Here is a 16,065-nt window from a genome sequence, read left to right on the forward strand (position 1 = left end):
TATCCTTAACACCGTTAATATCATACTAACGGAATGAGCCTAATTGTTACACATTTTCAAAAATATGGACCTAATTGAGACTAAAAAAAAATCTTAGGACCTATTTAAGATTTTTCAACAAAAACATGGATAAAGGGAGTATTTTAACCTATTTTATTTCTCCACCTCCTCGTTACAATGCAACAAAAGAACATTTTAAAGTCTTTACATTTTTCCAAAAATGCAATATTAAGAAATTTTCGAATTGAATCATTCTAGAAAAACATTCTAAAATACGTGATTTAAAATTTAATTTTAGTTATTTTATTCTGATCATTCCAGACCACTACATGATAAAATTGACTACTACTTAAAAATAGTTTCAGAACAATTTAAAATATATCTTATTTTCTTAAAACGTAAAATCTAAATCTTTCTATAAAACTTTAGATTTGTTTTCCAAAACGCACGTTTTCGGTGTGACAGTGTTGGTGAAATTAGCATATAGTTTGGTATGACATGGTAAGGAATATAATTTTTTTTTTCAACATTATATTATTTTTCTATTCATTCTCTTAATTGGCAGACACATGATAATCAAAGGAATTTTATTTTTTATATTTCGATATAAATTTTGTTAATTTTTTCCTGTTTTATGTATCTTCAAATGCACTCTATATATCTAATTATTTACTAACTTCTAAAGCAAAGCCCATTCTTAGTTTTGAAGCTTTCTCCATCTGCTTCCATGAAAAAGCAGTATAATTATGGTGATTTGGTCAATTCATAAGTGCTCATAATCACTGTTAACTATATATTTTGAAAAACATTGCTTTCTAATAATAATAAATATACAGGAGTTAATGAAAGAGCGTTGCTTCATAAATAAATAAATAAATAAAATAACAAATCCTTGTTATATTCGAAGCACAATGGAAATTTTTAACATTAGAAACAAGGAACAGAATTCCAACAATAAAATTAGAAAAGATATTTTGGAAGGTTGTGCTCCATGTATGTGACTGTTTAGTGTTTTTGCATTAATTAATTTTCAATTTATACCTTATTTTGTAAGAAAATGTACATGTACTTTATATTGTTAATTTAGACGTGAGAGAAAAGTTAGAACTTGTGGAATTTGAGGTAGATTACGTTAAAAGTAGGCAGAAAGACAAAATTAAGGGCATTGAAGAATTAATTGAATTAAACAATTGACCACTAAATCAATTAGAATATGGAAAATAAAATATTGATTTTTTGATTTTGACATATATTTCACGTCTTTCTGAATGGCAAACGTATTAATCCATATTAACTTTCTTCTTTTATCTTCAAGTAAATTTGAAAATTATATTAACTTGTGATTCATAATCTTTTGCTGATTTTTTAACAATAATATTCAATCTTTTGCTGATTATTTGTTCAATGAGTGTTGTTTCTTAAATATGAAAATTAGGCAAGAGAAGAATTCATTATTAGTCAAAGACTTTACTCTCACTCAAATGAATCCTTGAAAATCACCAATTCAAGCCAAACTTCGACAAGAATTAAATTATAAACACCCTTTTATTTTAACTTTAATTCTTCAAAGTCAATCCAAATTAAATTAAATTAAAAACACCCTTTTATTTTCATTTTTATTTTTGACTATCATTAGTAGTAGTACCTTTTACCTAAAGTTTTTATAATCCATTTATATTCCAACGTCTTTACTTCAATCGCACATTATTTACGTCTAATGCATATTCTTTCATTCCCTTGCACGTGGTACAACTAATAGAATGTGCCCCCATAACGGGATTTCTTAATTTACAACTTAAACAATTAATCATATTCTAAGTAGACAGAGAAAAGTTAGTTGCAAATCTAAGTTTGAACAAAACAAAGACAAATGTAACTAAGAAAATGTGTTATTATTATTATTATTATTATTGATAATAGAGTTAATTATATATTAATGAAAATATATTTAAGTTTGAGGATGTTGTGAGAATGCGCAGCTTGAAGTTGACTCACTCACAGAAAAAATGAAAGGAAACAAAACGCGTGGAACGCGCGAATAAGCTGTAAACCCATCTTTGCCAGTTGCGTTAGAATCAAAACCATCAACTCATGCCCATTTCGGTAAAATCACTTCAATTTCCACTTTTATCCTTTTCCATAACACAAATTCAAATATATATCTAAGGGTATTATAGAAAACTACACTCATTTTATGATAATCAAATAGTAATAGGTAATATCAATGAAAAAATGTGATTATCACACCATCCTCCTCCATTAAAATTACTTTCACATTTAAATATTTTAATATATATATATATATATATATATCATCAAGTTGATGAATATTTTTAGTTAAACACGATAATATAAAAAAAAATTAACATTGGATAGATTAGTTTGTCTTTTCTTTTTAAAAAATGAACAAAACAAGTAACTTTTTGTTTTTATATGTATCTATTTTTTTATTTTTAAAACAAGTAGATTCATATTTGCTTCAAGATGCAAATCCTATCTATTTATTATATGAGTGGTTTTATTTTTATATTCTCTTAAAAATAATAATGAAAACGAGGAATTATTTTTAAATAAATAGAGTTATGTATAATATTTAGTTTTAGAAGAGTAGAAAGATAGATTTTGTACACCGACTGCAATGGTGTCCCTTTTGGTAATAACATGTTGAGGAAGGTGGATTTTGGGTGCGTATATATAACCTTGGTCACGCTCTTCTTCAGCATAACATAATTTTCTTCTTTCTCTCTCCCTTAGTCAAAGGGATTAATAGTTTCTTCACCGGAGGTATGGTTCCGACACTATCATTTCCTGTTTTTACTGCCTCTCATGTGAAATATTATGCTCTGTTTGTTCCATCACGCATTCATGGTTTGAAAATTATGCTATGTTTGTGTGTGATCGTGCTGTTTTGCTTGTTTGCTGATATTTTTTTTATTTGTGCTTGATGGTTTTGGCTCTGGTTTGTGTGAAAGTGAGACGGATCTGTTGCAGTTTTCGCTTACTTTTGTTGTTATGTTGTTAAATTTCGATGCTTTCGTGGATTTTGTTGGTGGGTTTTTGTTGTCACCTTGTTTTGAAGCAAAATTGACGGTGGATCTGCTGGGATTGGTGGCATTTGGCTATGAAACCACGTGCATTTAGTTCATGGTTCTGCTCTTGTTGCTAGATCTGCTTTGGTATTACTGGTTGTCTAGTAGTCATACTGAAGTTTGCATGTGTGTTCTAGATCTGGTTTCATATAAGCTCGTATGCAAGTTCCTGCTTCATCATTCGGGTCATTTTCATCTGTTGACTTTCGAATCTCTTTTAATCAGATTTCTTGTTTTCTCATATGAAATTTTTACATGGTATTGACTCCAAGATGTTAAGTAGGAACTGTTTTAAAATAGAAACATGCAGTTCTGTTGGCCATGATTGGCCAGGTCTTAGATCCTAAAGTCTAGGTAGAACAAAAGGATGATTCTTGATATGATTTCTCAAAAAGGACGAGACCTGGTAGATTTTTCGTCCTATTCTTTGAACTCATGAGGACATAAGAAGCTACGGTGACCTGTTTCCTTGTTTTCCTAGATGATAATAGTTGCAATTTGCAGAATCTGATAGCGTATATATTATACTGTTTTAATACTATTATGTGAAATGATAGTTGTATAAGGCATCTTAGTGACTTACGTTGCAAGCTTGTGTTCTAACTCTGATCTGTTTCAAACCTGATTTCGATAGGTTATTTAGAAAAGCAAAATGGTGAAGATTTGCTGCATTGGCGCTGGATATGTCGGGGGTCCTACAATGGCAGTCATTGCACTTAAGTGCCCATCCATTGAAGTGGCTGTTGTGGATATCTCTAAATCCCGCATTGCAGCCTGGAACAGTGACCAGCTTCCTATCTATGAACCTGGTCTTGATGGTGTTGTGAAGCAATGCCGTGGCAAGAACCTCTTCTTCAGCACTGATGTTGAAAAGCATGTCTTTGAGGCTGACATAGTGTTTGTCTCTGTCAACACCCCAACTAAAACTCAGGGTCTTGGAGCTGGCAAAGCAGCAGATTTGACATATTGGGAGAGCGCAGCTCGCATGATTGCTGATGTCTCAAAGTCTGACAAGATTGTGGTAGAGAAATCCACAGTCCCAGTCAAAACTGCTGAGGCCATAGAGAAGATTCTAACCCACAACAGCAAGGGAATCAAATTCCAGATTCTATCAAACCCAGAATTCCTTGCTGAGGGAACTGCAATCGAGGATCTCTTTAAACCAGACCGTGTTCTTATTGGAGGCAGGGAGACCCCAGAGGGCCAAAAAGCTATTCAAGCTTTGAAGGATGTTTATTCTCAATGGGTTCCCGAAGAAAGAATACTCACCACAAATCTCTGGTCAGCAGAACTTTCTAAGCTTGCTGCCAATGCTTTCTTGGCCCAAAGGATTTCATCTGTTAATGCCATGTCAGCACTTTGTGAGGCTACTGGGGCAAATGTTCAACAGGTGTCCTATTCTGTTGGTACGGACTCAAGGATTGGACCCAAGTTCCTCAATGCTAGTGTTGGTTTTGGTGGATCATGCTTCCAGAAGGATATCTTGAACCTTGTTTACATCTGTGAGTGCAATGGCCTTCCAGAGGTGGCCGAGTATTGGAAACAAGTTATCAAGATCAATGACTATCAGAAGAGCCGTTTTGTGAACCGTGTTGTTTCATCAATGTTCAACACTGTTTCAAACAAAAAGATTGCTATTCTTGGATTTGCCTTCAAGAAAGACACTGGTGATACGAGGGAGACCCCTGCCATTGATGTATGCCAGGGTCTACTTGGCGATAAGGCCAACCTGAGCATATATGATCCACAGGTAACCGAGGACCAAATCCAGAGGGATCTATCAATGAACAAGTTTGATTGGGATCATCCGATCCACCTGCAGCCCACAAGTCCCACTACTGTGAAGAAAGTCAGTGTGGTTTGGGATGCCTATGAAGCAACAAAGGATGCACATGGTCTCTGTATTCTAACCGAGTGGGATGAGTTCAAGACTCTTGATTACCAGAAGATATTTGACAACATGCAAAAACCAGCTTTTGTTTTTGATGGCAGAAACGTTGTGGATGGTGATAAGCTACGTGAGATTGGCTTCATAGTTTACTCAATTGGTAAGCCACTTGATCCATGGCTCAAAGACATGCCTGCTGTGGCATAAGATAGATTATTAATCAAGTATACTGCAATATCAGTCAAGTATTGAGGCAGTCAGTTTGATTCTTTATTATTTTTTTAGTTTTTCTTTCCTTCCTTGTCTTTCTCATAATAGTTGACATAAATGAGGTAAAAATTGTGGGGAAGTAGGAGGTTTTATGTTCTTCCTTGTTGCTTTACTCCAGTCTGTTATGAATGTACCAGAGAAACTTATTTTGTTTGATTAATCTTCTTTTAATATCATAAAGTGGAAATTTATGTAATCTTGAGAGTAAGTATTATTTGAGGTGGAAAGAAGGGCTACAAGAAAGATTAGAGTGTATCAAAATTCATATAAATTTTAATGGTTGACGTTTCAATATACTTTAACTAAACTAATAATCTATACACCTTTTATATGTACTCTGAACAAAAGTTTCCTTTGAGAAAGTTACAAATTTCTTCCATTAAAAGGATCTTGTAGATGGCTTTTGTATGCAGGACATGTGAAGCGCAGCTCTTAGGCTCAGCTCAAAGGTTTTTATTTATTTATTTTTTTCTGTTGTGAGTTATTACAAGTAGAAAAATTATGGATCCCTCGAGTTCTTAAAGTTAGGCGAATATATTCTTGCAAGTGTTAGGATTTAGTACGCATTAAATGTGAACAATATTCTTGCAAGTGTTATAAAGGATTTGGTACGCATTAAATGTAATCAATAGGTGGTGGATGTTAAATAGATCGGATCCATCAAATTGAATAATAGAATAATAAATTCTCATTTGAAGCTTTTGTTAGTTTGAGAACTTTGTTGGTAGAATTTTCTATAATACTTAAAAGGTGGAGAATGTTAAGTATTATTTATTTAAGGTATAATTAATGAATTGAATTTGTAAAACTTTATTGTTAAAAAATTAAAAAAAATAAATACGAAGTGATATGTGATATGTGACAATCCTGTTCATGATCGTTAATGATTTAAACGATTTTAACAAAAGAAATTTAATTGAACAAAATTGACGAAAATTAGAATCTATTTGAGCACAAAAATAAAATTGTGACTGATTTGATAAAACTTGACGAAAATTGGAATCAAAAATGTATTTTAACCTTAATATAACAATTAACAATAAATCAAATGAATATCTTTGTATATAAGCCGATCTAGATAAACTACCTATTTTAATTGAACTCGTTCCTCGTGGTATTAACATTCTTACTATGAAAATCATTATACTACAATTGACTATTGATACATTTGCCAAGAGATCAACAATGACTTAGTTCGATCTTCAACTCAGACGACTCAGTTTAGAGTCATCTCGTCTCAACCGTTAGCCATAGCCAACTCGACTTAAATTTAGTCAAGGTCGACCCAGCTCGACCTTTGGCTTAAAAGAGTCATTTTGTCTCGACTTTTGACCAAAGCCATCTCATCTCGACCTTAGGTCAGGGCTAACTCGGCTCAATATTCAGTACGAACTAAGTCATCTCGACCTTCTGCCCAACCTGACTTTACTTTTTGGACTTGTGGACTTTTTTGGTCCTAAGCAATGAGCAATTCCACAACTTGGAGAATTTCAATTTTCTTCTTTTTTAAGTGAATTTCAAATTTAGTTATTTGAAATATTTTCTTAAAATTTCTCAATTTCAATTTCTTTTTAAGTTTTTTCATCTAAATTCAAACATGCCATTTTATTGGAATAATTTCAAATTCTCCAAATAAATGAATTACTTTTTTAAATTGTTTCATCCAAACATACCATAAGCAAAGGGATATGTGGTAATCGGTTCATAAGTAATATAGAGTGAACGGTGAAAAAGGGGAACAATATCAAATTTTGGAAGGACAAATGGATTTCAAAACAACCTTTGAGTGTGTCAGTTACCCAATATTATATGTTCATTCTCTTAATAAGAATGGAGCAATAAGGGAGTTAGGAAGATGGAATAATCAAGGTTGGGAATGAGTAATGAAGTGGAGAAGAGAATGGTTTGAATATGAAACACCTCAATTAGGTAGATTCATGGAAGAACGTACAAGTAGATGACTATCTAAGGTTAGAGAAGACACATTGATATGGAAAGATGAAGAAGGGGACAACTACACTGTCAAATCAACCTATAGTAAATTTCTTGGTATAATTCATAGGGAACACAACAAAGTCTTCAAAAAATTTTGGAAGATTAAAGTTTTTCCCTTAGCTCAACACTTTGCATGGAAAGTTTTCCTCAATAGAGTGACAACTAAGGATAATTTGATTAGGAGAGGTATTTTGATAGGGTCTAGCTTATAGTTATGTGTAGAAATGGTGAGGAAAGTGTCTCTCATTTCTTCTTTACATGTAATGTTGCTTAGTGTATATGAAATCAATGTCTTAGATGTGTTGGAATTACTAGTGTTAATCATAATGTCCCACATCATAACTTTAGTCAATTTGATCTTATGGAATTGAATATAAACAAAAGAGTATCCGAGGTTCTATATGGATGACAATTTTGTGGGCTTCATAGGACTAAAGGAACAAAGTTATTTTTAGGAGCGAATTGACAGTTTTTTTAAAGGTCTTTAAAGTTATTAATATTATTCGTGTCTCTGACTTAAGAATAAAAGAAGCCATTAATATTTATATGATGAATTAATTCTCTTTATTTTATACAAATATGTAATATATATATATATATATATATATATATATATATATATATATATTTGTTTTTGTAGATCACTCCCTTAATTAATTTTTTTAATTTAAATAATTACTCGTAATAAAAAATCATTTACATAATAAAAAATTATTAAAAAAAATTATATATATTATCTTTTTGGTTTAATTAATCGTAAGGTATCCAGTTTGGTACTAGAATGTCAAATTGGTACCCGTTTTTACAAAAGTGTCAATTGCATCCCAACTTTTGAAAATTGTTTCAATTAGGTCCTTTCAGACAGAGTTGACTAACGCCGTTAGTCAACGTGCCACGTGTCAATCTGTGGTTTTTTTGATTTTTTTTTAAAAAAATTAATTTTTTTTTAATTTTAATTTTTTTTAAAAAATTTTTTTTAAAAAAAATTAAAAATGTCACGTGTCAAGTCCCTGTGTATGACACGTGGCATTGTCAGTGCCACGTGGCATTGTAATGCCACGTGTCAGTGTCACTATTAGATGTCATTGTGTTGATTTCGATCTGGTCCCCACATATGTCTTTTTGTTTCAATTTAGTACCTAAGTATGTGTATCTGATTCAATTTTGTCCAAATTTTTTTTTTAATAATTAAAATATTTTTGTAATACATTTTTTATAAGATTAAAAATAATTAAGTATAAATATTTTTACAAAATTAAGTACTAATATTTATAATGTTTTTCTCAATTTCAGACCAAATTTATTATTTGTATGAATGTTATGCTATTTATAAGTACTAAAATGACTTTTACCACTAAATTTTAATATAAATATCAAATACTTAATTTTTTTTAAACTTTTATACTTAATTACTTTTAATTTTATTAAAAAATATTTTAATTATTAAAAATTATTAGGTCAAAATTGAATCAAATACAGTAGGTACTAAATTGAAACGAAAAAACATAAATGGGAACTAAATCGAAATCATCACAATGACATCTGATAGTGACACTGACACGTGGCATTACAATGCCACGTGGCACTGACAATGCCACGTGTCACACACAGGGACTTGACACGTGGCATTTTTAATTTTTTTTTAAATAAAATTTTTAAAAAAAAATTAACAATTAAAAAAAAATTAAAATTTTTAAAAAAGAAAATCAAAAAAACCACAGATTGACACGTGGCACGTTGACTAACGGCGTTAGTCAACTCTGTCTGAAAGGGACCTAATTGAAGCAATTTTCAAAAGTTGGGATGCAATTGACACTTTTTAAAAGCAGGTACCAATTTGACATTCTAGTACCAAACTGGGTACCTTACGATTAATTAAACCTATCTTTTTATAAATGTTATGTTATAATTTATTAGTCATTTTTATTTTAATAATTAAAATTATTTTGTAATTTAATAAAAACAATTGTAGTAAAAGAAAAGTGTTTTTACTAGTTATTAATAAAAGCTATAAGTTTTTTTTTTATTTGATATTTATTTTTTCTTTTTACGTATTTTACTACCAATTTTTTTATTAATAAAAATATTTTATTTTTTTAAAATTTTATAATTATTTTTTAAGAATATATTTTATTTAAATCTAATAATATTTTTTGTTTTAATAATAATTAGAATAATTAATGTTACTTTTTATTATTATAAGGTAAATATGGGGAGGTACATGCGTAAATAAAAAAAAAAAACTGTTATTATCTTTTTGTATTTGTTAATTTTGGATATCTTATTTGAAAAAGAACAAATAATTTTCCGAAACTTTGTATGCAAGTAGTTTTTTTGAATCAGTGTAATCATATAGCATCTTCCCTTTCTTTTTCATCTTCTTCATCATCTTCAATTCAATCCTCATGCTACTCAAACACATTTAGCCATGGAGTACGGCAATTGGGCTGAATCGCTGCAAACCGAAACCCCACTCTTCTCTTTCCCTCAACCTTCCTCATCATCTTATGCTCCTCCACCATCTCAGACCACCCATTACCCCTCTTATTCTCAAAACCCTAACCCCTCTTCCTCTCTTCCCCTCAAACCTCCTGGGGTTGATTCCCTTCCGCCGTCGAACCCTATTGTGTATTCAAATCATGAATCTGTTCCCATTCCCAGTTTGATCTATCCCCAGACCCATGCTGGGGCTGATTCCAATTCTGGGTACTATGTAAACCAGAACTGGGCTGCCAGAGAGGCTGTTAGGCAATTTGGTTCTGACCCAACTGTCTATGCACCTGTAAGTGCCCGTTTCTTTAAAGTCTTTGGCTAAAGTTTTGATTTTTTAAAGGGGAAAAGTCGGATTTGGATAATGTGTATGCATGAGTTTGATTCCTTTTATATTTGTGACTGGTTTATACTGTTTACTGGTTGCACGTGTAGAGAGCATAGAGCTATGCTTATAATGTTGGTCCACAATTATTGGTCTCTTTTAAACAAGGTTTTAAATTGCAGTCACGGTCCTAGTTTTGTTGAGATCCTTGATATTGTGGGAAATTGTGGTCAAATACGGACTACTACTATCCTGGATGCCCCTGTATCCTTGTTGTCGCCGTTGAAATTGTTCTGACAGAGAGTTTTTTTAATCTTTGCTTGTGTACATTTCCATTAGTTTCATGAAGTAGTTGAAAATTAAAATAGAAGTGAGCATGTTCTTGTCTAGTGGCAGCTAGTTGAAGTTTTATAGGAAATTGATTTGTTGTTGGTGATGATTGGTTAACTATACTCGTAGTGTCTACCATTGATGTATGACTGATTTTTGTTTTTTATTTTGTTTGGACATAGGGAGTTGAAATCCATGTAGAAATATGTGGATACCATATTTGGATGCTTAGACATGCTTAGTATATCTTTCATATTATATTCATTGATGTTAGAAGTTCATTTATTATTAAAATTTACACTATTGGCTATAGCTAAATCGCAGATTATACAATGGTTTTGTATTTCAATATTGAAATGACTTTGGACATATATAGGGCCATGATGAGTATGAGAGGAGTTAGCATATTAGTCAATAATGTTTTACATAAGCCTATTCTTCTGACCCATTATGTTCCTCTTAGTAGAGCATACTCTTGCTATTCTAAATACACATCCTCTATATCTGGGTAATGGAAGTTTTATGACCTCGAGACTATGTTATCTGATTGTTTGGGTTTCACATGAATCAAGTACACATTGTTTGTTATCTCGAATCAGCTATCTTTCTATCATAGTTATCTGAAATTAAGAATTTAAGCAGAGGAATGTAAAAATTTATTCTACTATATATTTCTGAAATTGAGTGGATTATGATTTTGAATTTATTGAAGTTGTCTATGGATTTGAAGTTACTATGAACTTTGTTTGGCAGTCATTGCCTTTGTCATTGGCCGTGTTATATTTAGTTTTCCATAAAAAATTGACCTGAACAAGTTTTACCTACTAATTGGATTGGAGTAGTAGCTCATGACATTGATTAAGTCATTCAGCCTATACTATTATGGTAAAAATTCATTGTGCATTATCTTTTATAAATTATAGTCCCGGTAATTTTCTCTACATTCATAGTGTATTTGAAATCTGTTTTATAAGGAAGTACTTAACTACCAACATGTTGGTTCAAGTAGAACTAAGTTTATAGAGACCTTAGTGGAGAAAAATATATCTAGGAGGAGAGACTCGGCTATGATGATCAGTTAGGTTTTCATGAAATTTGTCAGGTTTTTGTGGGGAGATTAGTCATTGTCAAATACTCTGCACAAATCACATGGTGACCCAAAAAAGCATTTGAAGAACGCTGTGTTAAAAAAAATTCATTGAGTGACTCTGGGTTTTTATTGTATTGTTTTTAAGATTGCTTGGATAAGGATTTGAATAGTATATAAAAGTTCGTTTATTGGCTGTATGCAAGTCTGGGTTCTCCATTCGTTTTTTTTAATTGCACTGTTATTATCTAGATTTGGAAATAAATACATAAATACATGCAACCGTGCAGGGCATCTCTATACCATCCAATGACTCAGAACAATTGGCTATGTGGTGGGCAAATACTGCAGCTCAACTTCATGGCAATGGAATACTGAGTAAAAAACAAAAGAAAGCTAAAACTAAGGTTGTGCAACCTGCATATTGTGAAGTTTGCAAGATAGAATGCACTGGAAAGGAAGTGCTGGACCAACATAAATTAGGAAAGAAGCACAAGAGGAACTTGGAAAAACTAAGAGAATCATTGAAACCAACCCAAGTTCAACCATCTGGGTCATCTAATCCTGTAATAGGACCCCAGTTACCAGACAACAAGAGCAAATCAATCAGTGGGAACAAGATTAAGAGAAAAAAAGCTGAAACCATTGAAGACTTGGAGAAAAAGAAAAAGAAGGTTCTTGATGGCGGGGCAGCAGCTGAAGCAGTTAAGATATGTGCTATATGTAACGTGGTGTGTAATAGTGAGACAGTCTATAATTATCATCTTACTGGACAGAAGCATGCTGCTATGCTGAAGAAAACATATGCCAGTTGAATTCTCCCCTTATATTTAGGAACATAGTTTGTTTTGGCACCTTCATTCTGCATTTGAATAGAGTATTCACTTCTCAATTTTTAGTTTAGATATGAACTTGGGTGAGTATATACACTTTTAGATTGTTTTAGCAGATGAAAACTTGAGATGTATCACACCATCGTCTCAGCAAGAACGTATAATGTTGCATGCTCAAAGGTATTTTTCAATGGATATTGTGATCTAAATTAGTAGCCTCTGTTATCATATAAACTAAGGTGAGACAAAAACTCTTGGCAAAGGCTTTCCGATTTACTCTATTTAATCAAATTATTATCATTAGTCTAAATTTATGAATTACATTTAAAGTAAAAAGAAAAACTACTTTATAGTTTCTTGGAGGGAATAATGTGGTGGTGTCCACAAACTTTGCCTTCCTCGATTCCTGCACACTTTAGACACCAACTTTGCCACCATCTTAATAATACTTGTATATACCCCACGCTCCTTTTTTTTGTTTTTTGTCTGTTTTTTTGTTTTTAAGAATTATGTTTTCACAGTATAGGAACTTTCTATCATTACCAACACATTTGTCTGATTCTCTTTACACACACTCGGCTCATTCAAAAATAAGTTGAAGCTATGGTATTTAATCAAAACTATAGCTGAGTAAACTCGCATTTAACTGTTAACCATCATAGTAAGTATGCAATTTTAGTTTAACTTATATTTTTTTTTCCTAGTTTAAAATATATGACAATTTTTCCTTAGTAAGAATATAAAAGAATTTGATTATCCTTTTCTGTTATTTTATACTTTGTCTTTTTTTTCTTATTGAATATAGTTTCATTTAACAAACTCTAATAAATAAATAAATAATTAACAAAGTTTTTAACGAAAATACACTAGAGATTGGATATTTGGCTTAACTTTATATAGTATTTAGGCGTTTTTCATTTTTCAAATCATCTAGTCATTATGTTATACTATATTAATTCGTGTATTTTTTTTCTCAACCATGACTCGTGTATGCACTTTGAATACGGAGGTTATTACATGAATTGGAAATAATTGAAAATCGCTAATAAAGTTATTATTATTTAAGTTATCAAATATAACATATCTAATAATTTATGATCAGATAAGGTTCAAATATTTACGTATAATTGCTCGTTTTTAGTTTTATAAACTTTACTTTTAAATTTGTATATTTAAATATTGATAATCTTAATTGAGTTCATGAGATTTATTTAGTTTAATTTTTTTACCGAATATCACAATTTTTTATAAAAACAAATCTATTAAATCTTTTGAATTTCAATTGAATACGCCCCTAACTATATATGAAAGTAAAGTAAGCGAAGAAGTGAAAGAGAAAAAATAAGCTGAAAATGAATTAAAAATGAGAATATTTCAATAAGGTAAATAAAATAAATAGAGGAAGAACAAAATAATTAAACATAATGCTTGAATGAATATTTATTTGATTGGAATGTGTTCTTGTCGGAAAGTATATTACTCGAAATAAATATCAGTAGACTGTTTTCTTTAAAATTGTGATCCTTTTTCTACCTTCAGACATTTATATCCTTTTGTCTGTTTTTATGGTTATTTTAATTTTAATTTCAACTTTCTCTATGATATTTCCATTTTCAATCCAAATCACCTTAATTCTTATTATTCATTTCTCACATATTTCTTTCTTTTTCCTTTCATTCTCCTTCCTCCACATTAAACTGAACAAACAATAATGTCAATTGTTTAATTTCCCGAGGGTTATGAAATATAATATATGTAATAATTAAAAACATTAAAGTCTATCAGATAAAAACATAATCAAAATATGTTTCATAGTAAATTCTTTTATCAAAGAAAGTAAATATCTGATTTCTTTTGCAAACGGTAAACCAATTCATTACAGTGTCTTAAATACCCTTTGAATTGACCAAGTTCTCGCCAACAAGATCAAAACCCTTCTTCCCTCGGAGTGTTGCTGGTTCTCCCACTCGCTGAATGGCCTCTCACTGCCACTGTCACCACCACCACCAAGCTCCTCCTCCTCCTCCTCCCACCATCACAGCCACCACCACCACCACCCAATGCTGCTGCTACCACAACCCACCTAACACCTGTTGCACAGCCCCGCCACCCCAACACCACCTTCTGCACCCCATTGCATCATTCCTCTCTCAACCCCAACCTCACCCTATTCTTCCTTCCCCAAAAAACTACACCAAATCTCACACTCACCACAACCTTAACCTCCCCACCCAAAACCACCACCTTCAACACCAACACCAAACTCATTCCGCTATCTCATCTCTCCTTCACCGCATCGAATCCCTCGAGTCCTCTCTCAATCACTACACCCGCCACTCCCTCCGACACACCGCGGCCACCGTCATTCAAACCCATTTTCGCTCCTTCCTTGTTCGCAGATCAAGAACCCTAACCCAACTCAAACACCTCGCTTCCATCAAATCCACATTCAACGCTCTCAAATCCTCCTGTTCCAGCCATGCCCATGTCGATTTCGCAGCCCTTTCTCTCAAAGCCATGAACTTGCTCCTCGAACTCGATTCCATTGAGGTAATCTAATCATGAGAATTTTCTTTTGAATTTATTACTTTTAAATAAAAAAAAAAAAAGTAGAAAAATAAACTGCTAAATTTGGTTAAGTGGGTGAGGATCAGAATCCTATCCGTGAAGGAAATGAGTCTGAATTACTCTAGGAGTGTTAAGATTTTGCTGGTGTGCAATCTGTAAATACTTTCTGGAACACTTTTTTAGTCTCTGAGATCTGTGCTTGTGCTTTTTAGCCTAATAGCCTCTCTACCCCCAACAAAACTTAAAAGTTTCAATTTTGATTCTAGGGTTGTGATCCGATGATTGTAGATGGGAAAAGGTCGATCAGCAGAGATTTGGTTCGGTTTTTGGACTCAATTGAAGAGGTTGCTTTGAGAAAGCACGTGCTTTATGTTAGAGAAGCAAAGACTGTGAGGTCTGGTAAGAAAGTTCAAACACCGAGAAATGCAGGTGATGACGAAAGGAGGAAGCTGCTGAATAATTTGAGGGATAGGGTTGAAAAGCTTAGTAGATTATGTAAGGTTTCTGCTAATGATGAAGAAGATTCCGAGTCTGAGGAGGGCATTCATGATGATGGGGTGACCAATGTTTTGATTGGTGGAAGTAGTGAGGTGTCTGCAAAGAAAAATGGCGTCTTCCTTGGGAAGCGAGGAGTTCAAGCTGGAGTGAAGAAGAGTGTGAGGTTTGCTGAAAATGGGAATATTCGTGAGGTTTATAGTAGGGATGTAAGATGTTCCGATGGAAGTTGTTCATCTAGTGATGAGCAAGGAGAGGTTTTGGATAATGTGAGTGGTGCAGTTGAGGATGATGGTGTAAATTCTTATCAGGGTGCTGATGAGGAGGAGGAAGTGTTGGTGATGGAGAGTGGAAGGTTTCTGGAAAATGAGGAGAAAGAGCAGCTTCATGCGCACCAAGAAAAGCTCATGTACTCTGCTCCTTTGCCACTTAAGATGGAAAATAGAAGTGGTGTGAAGAAGAGTAAAGGTGTGAAGATTTTGACGTGAAGGACCATGGAATGTATCATGTATGACTTAGTTTTCGCTCTATTTGTATTGTTTAATTGTAACCTAGGAGTATTTTTTTTATTGGATTTCAGATTGGTGGAGCTCATTTGTGTGTCTAACTGATCGCTGGTTCTGTAATGAACTTGAAATGTTCAACTTCAGTTGTTGTTTTTACTGCATTCGGGCTATCAACTTTTTCCAACACTA

The 16,065-nt window shown here is 32.5% G+C and overlaps 3 protein-coding genes across 3 annotated transcripts; all 3 read left to right on the plus strand.

Moving 5' to 3' along the window:
• Nucleotides 1–2,655: 2,655 nt before the first annotated feature.
• Nucleotides 2,656–5,443, plus strand: LOC114183728 (UDP-glucose 6-dehydrogenase 1). The gene is made up of 2 exons (XM_028070847.1): nucleotides 2,656–2,784; nucleotides 3,724–5,443. The coding sequence occupies exon 2, from the start codon at nucleotides 3,742–3,744 to the stop codon at nucleotides 5,182–5,184; it is 1,443 nt and encodes a 480-aa protein (XP_027926648.1). The 5' UTR covers nucleotides 2,656–2,784; nucleotides 3,724–3,741; the 3' UTR covers nucleotides 5,185–5,443.
• A 4,111-nt stretch (nucleotides 5,444–9,554) lies between these two features.
• LOC114183214 (zinc finger RNA-binding protein) lies at nucleotides 9,555–12,519 on the plus strand. The gene is made up of 2 exons (XM_028070145.1): nucleotides 9,555–10,024; nucleotides 11,765–12,519. The coding sequence occupies exons 1-2, from the start codon at nucleotides 9,671–9,673 to the stop codon at nucleotides 12,287–12,289; spliced, it is 879 nt and encodes a 292-aa protein (XP_027925946.1). The 5' UTR covers nucleotides 9,555–9,670; the 3' UTR covers nucleotides 12,290–12,519.
• Nucleotides 12,520–14,215: 1,696 nt separating this feature from the next.
• On the plus strand, nucleotides 14,216–16,065 carry LOC114182959 (BAG family molecular chaperone regulator 8, chloroplastic). Its single transcript, XM_028069770.1, has 2 exons — nucleotides 14,216–14,857; nucleotides 15,142–16,065. The coding sequence occupies exons 1-2, from the start codon at nucleotides 14,282–14,284 to the stop codon at nucleotides 15,856–15,858; spliced, it is 1,293 nt and encodes a 430-aa protein (XP_027925571.1). The 5' UTR covers nucleotides 14,216–14,281; the 3' UTR covers nucleotides 15,859–16,065.

This window comes from Vigna unguiculata, chromosome 5 (genome assembly GCF_004118075.2).
Source record: "Vigna unguiculata cultivar IT97K-499-35 chromosome 5, ASM411807v1, whole genome shotgun sequence".
In the NCBI taxonomy this organism is placed as follows: domain Eukaryota; kingdom Viridiplantae; phylum Streptophyta; class Magnoliopsida; order Fabales; family Fabaceae; genus Vigna; species Vigna unguiculata.

What these genes read in the sequence shown, in the direction of transcription:
- LOC114183728 (XM_028070847.1), top strand. Translation starts at nt 3,742, where the DNA reads ATGGTGAAGATTTGCTGCATTGGCGCTGGATATGTCGGGGGTCCTACA.
- LOC114183214 (XM_028070145.1), top strand. Translation starts at nt 9,671, where the DNA reads ATGGAGTACGGCAATTGGGCTGAATCGCTGCAAACCGAAACCCCACTC. An exon ending in ACCCAACTGTCTATGCACCT is followed by an intron (nt 10,025 to 11,764) that starts GTAAGTGCCCGT and finishes GCAACCGTGCAG; the next exon opens with GGCATCTCTATACCATCCAA.
- LOC114182959 (XM_028069770.1), top strand. Translation starts at nt 14,282, where the DNA reads ATGGCCTCTCACTGCCACTGTCACCACCACCACCAAGCTCCTCCTCCT. An exon ending in TCGAACTCGATTCCATTGAG is followed by an intron (nt 14,858 to 15,141) that starts GTAATCTAATCA and finishes TTTTGATTCTAG; the next exon opens with GGTTGTGATCCGATGATTGT.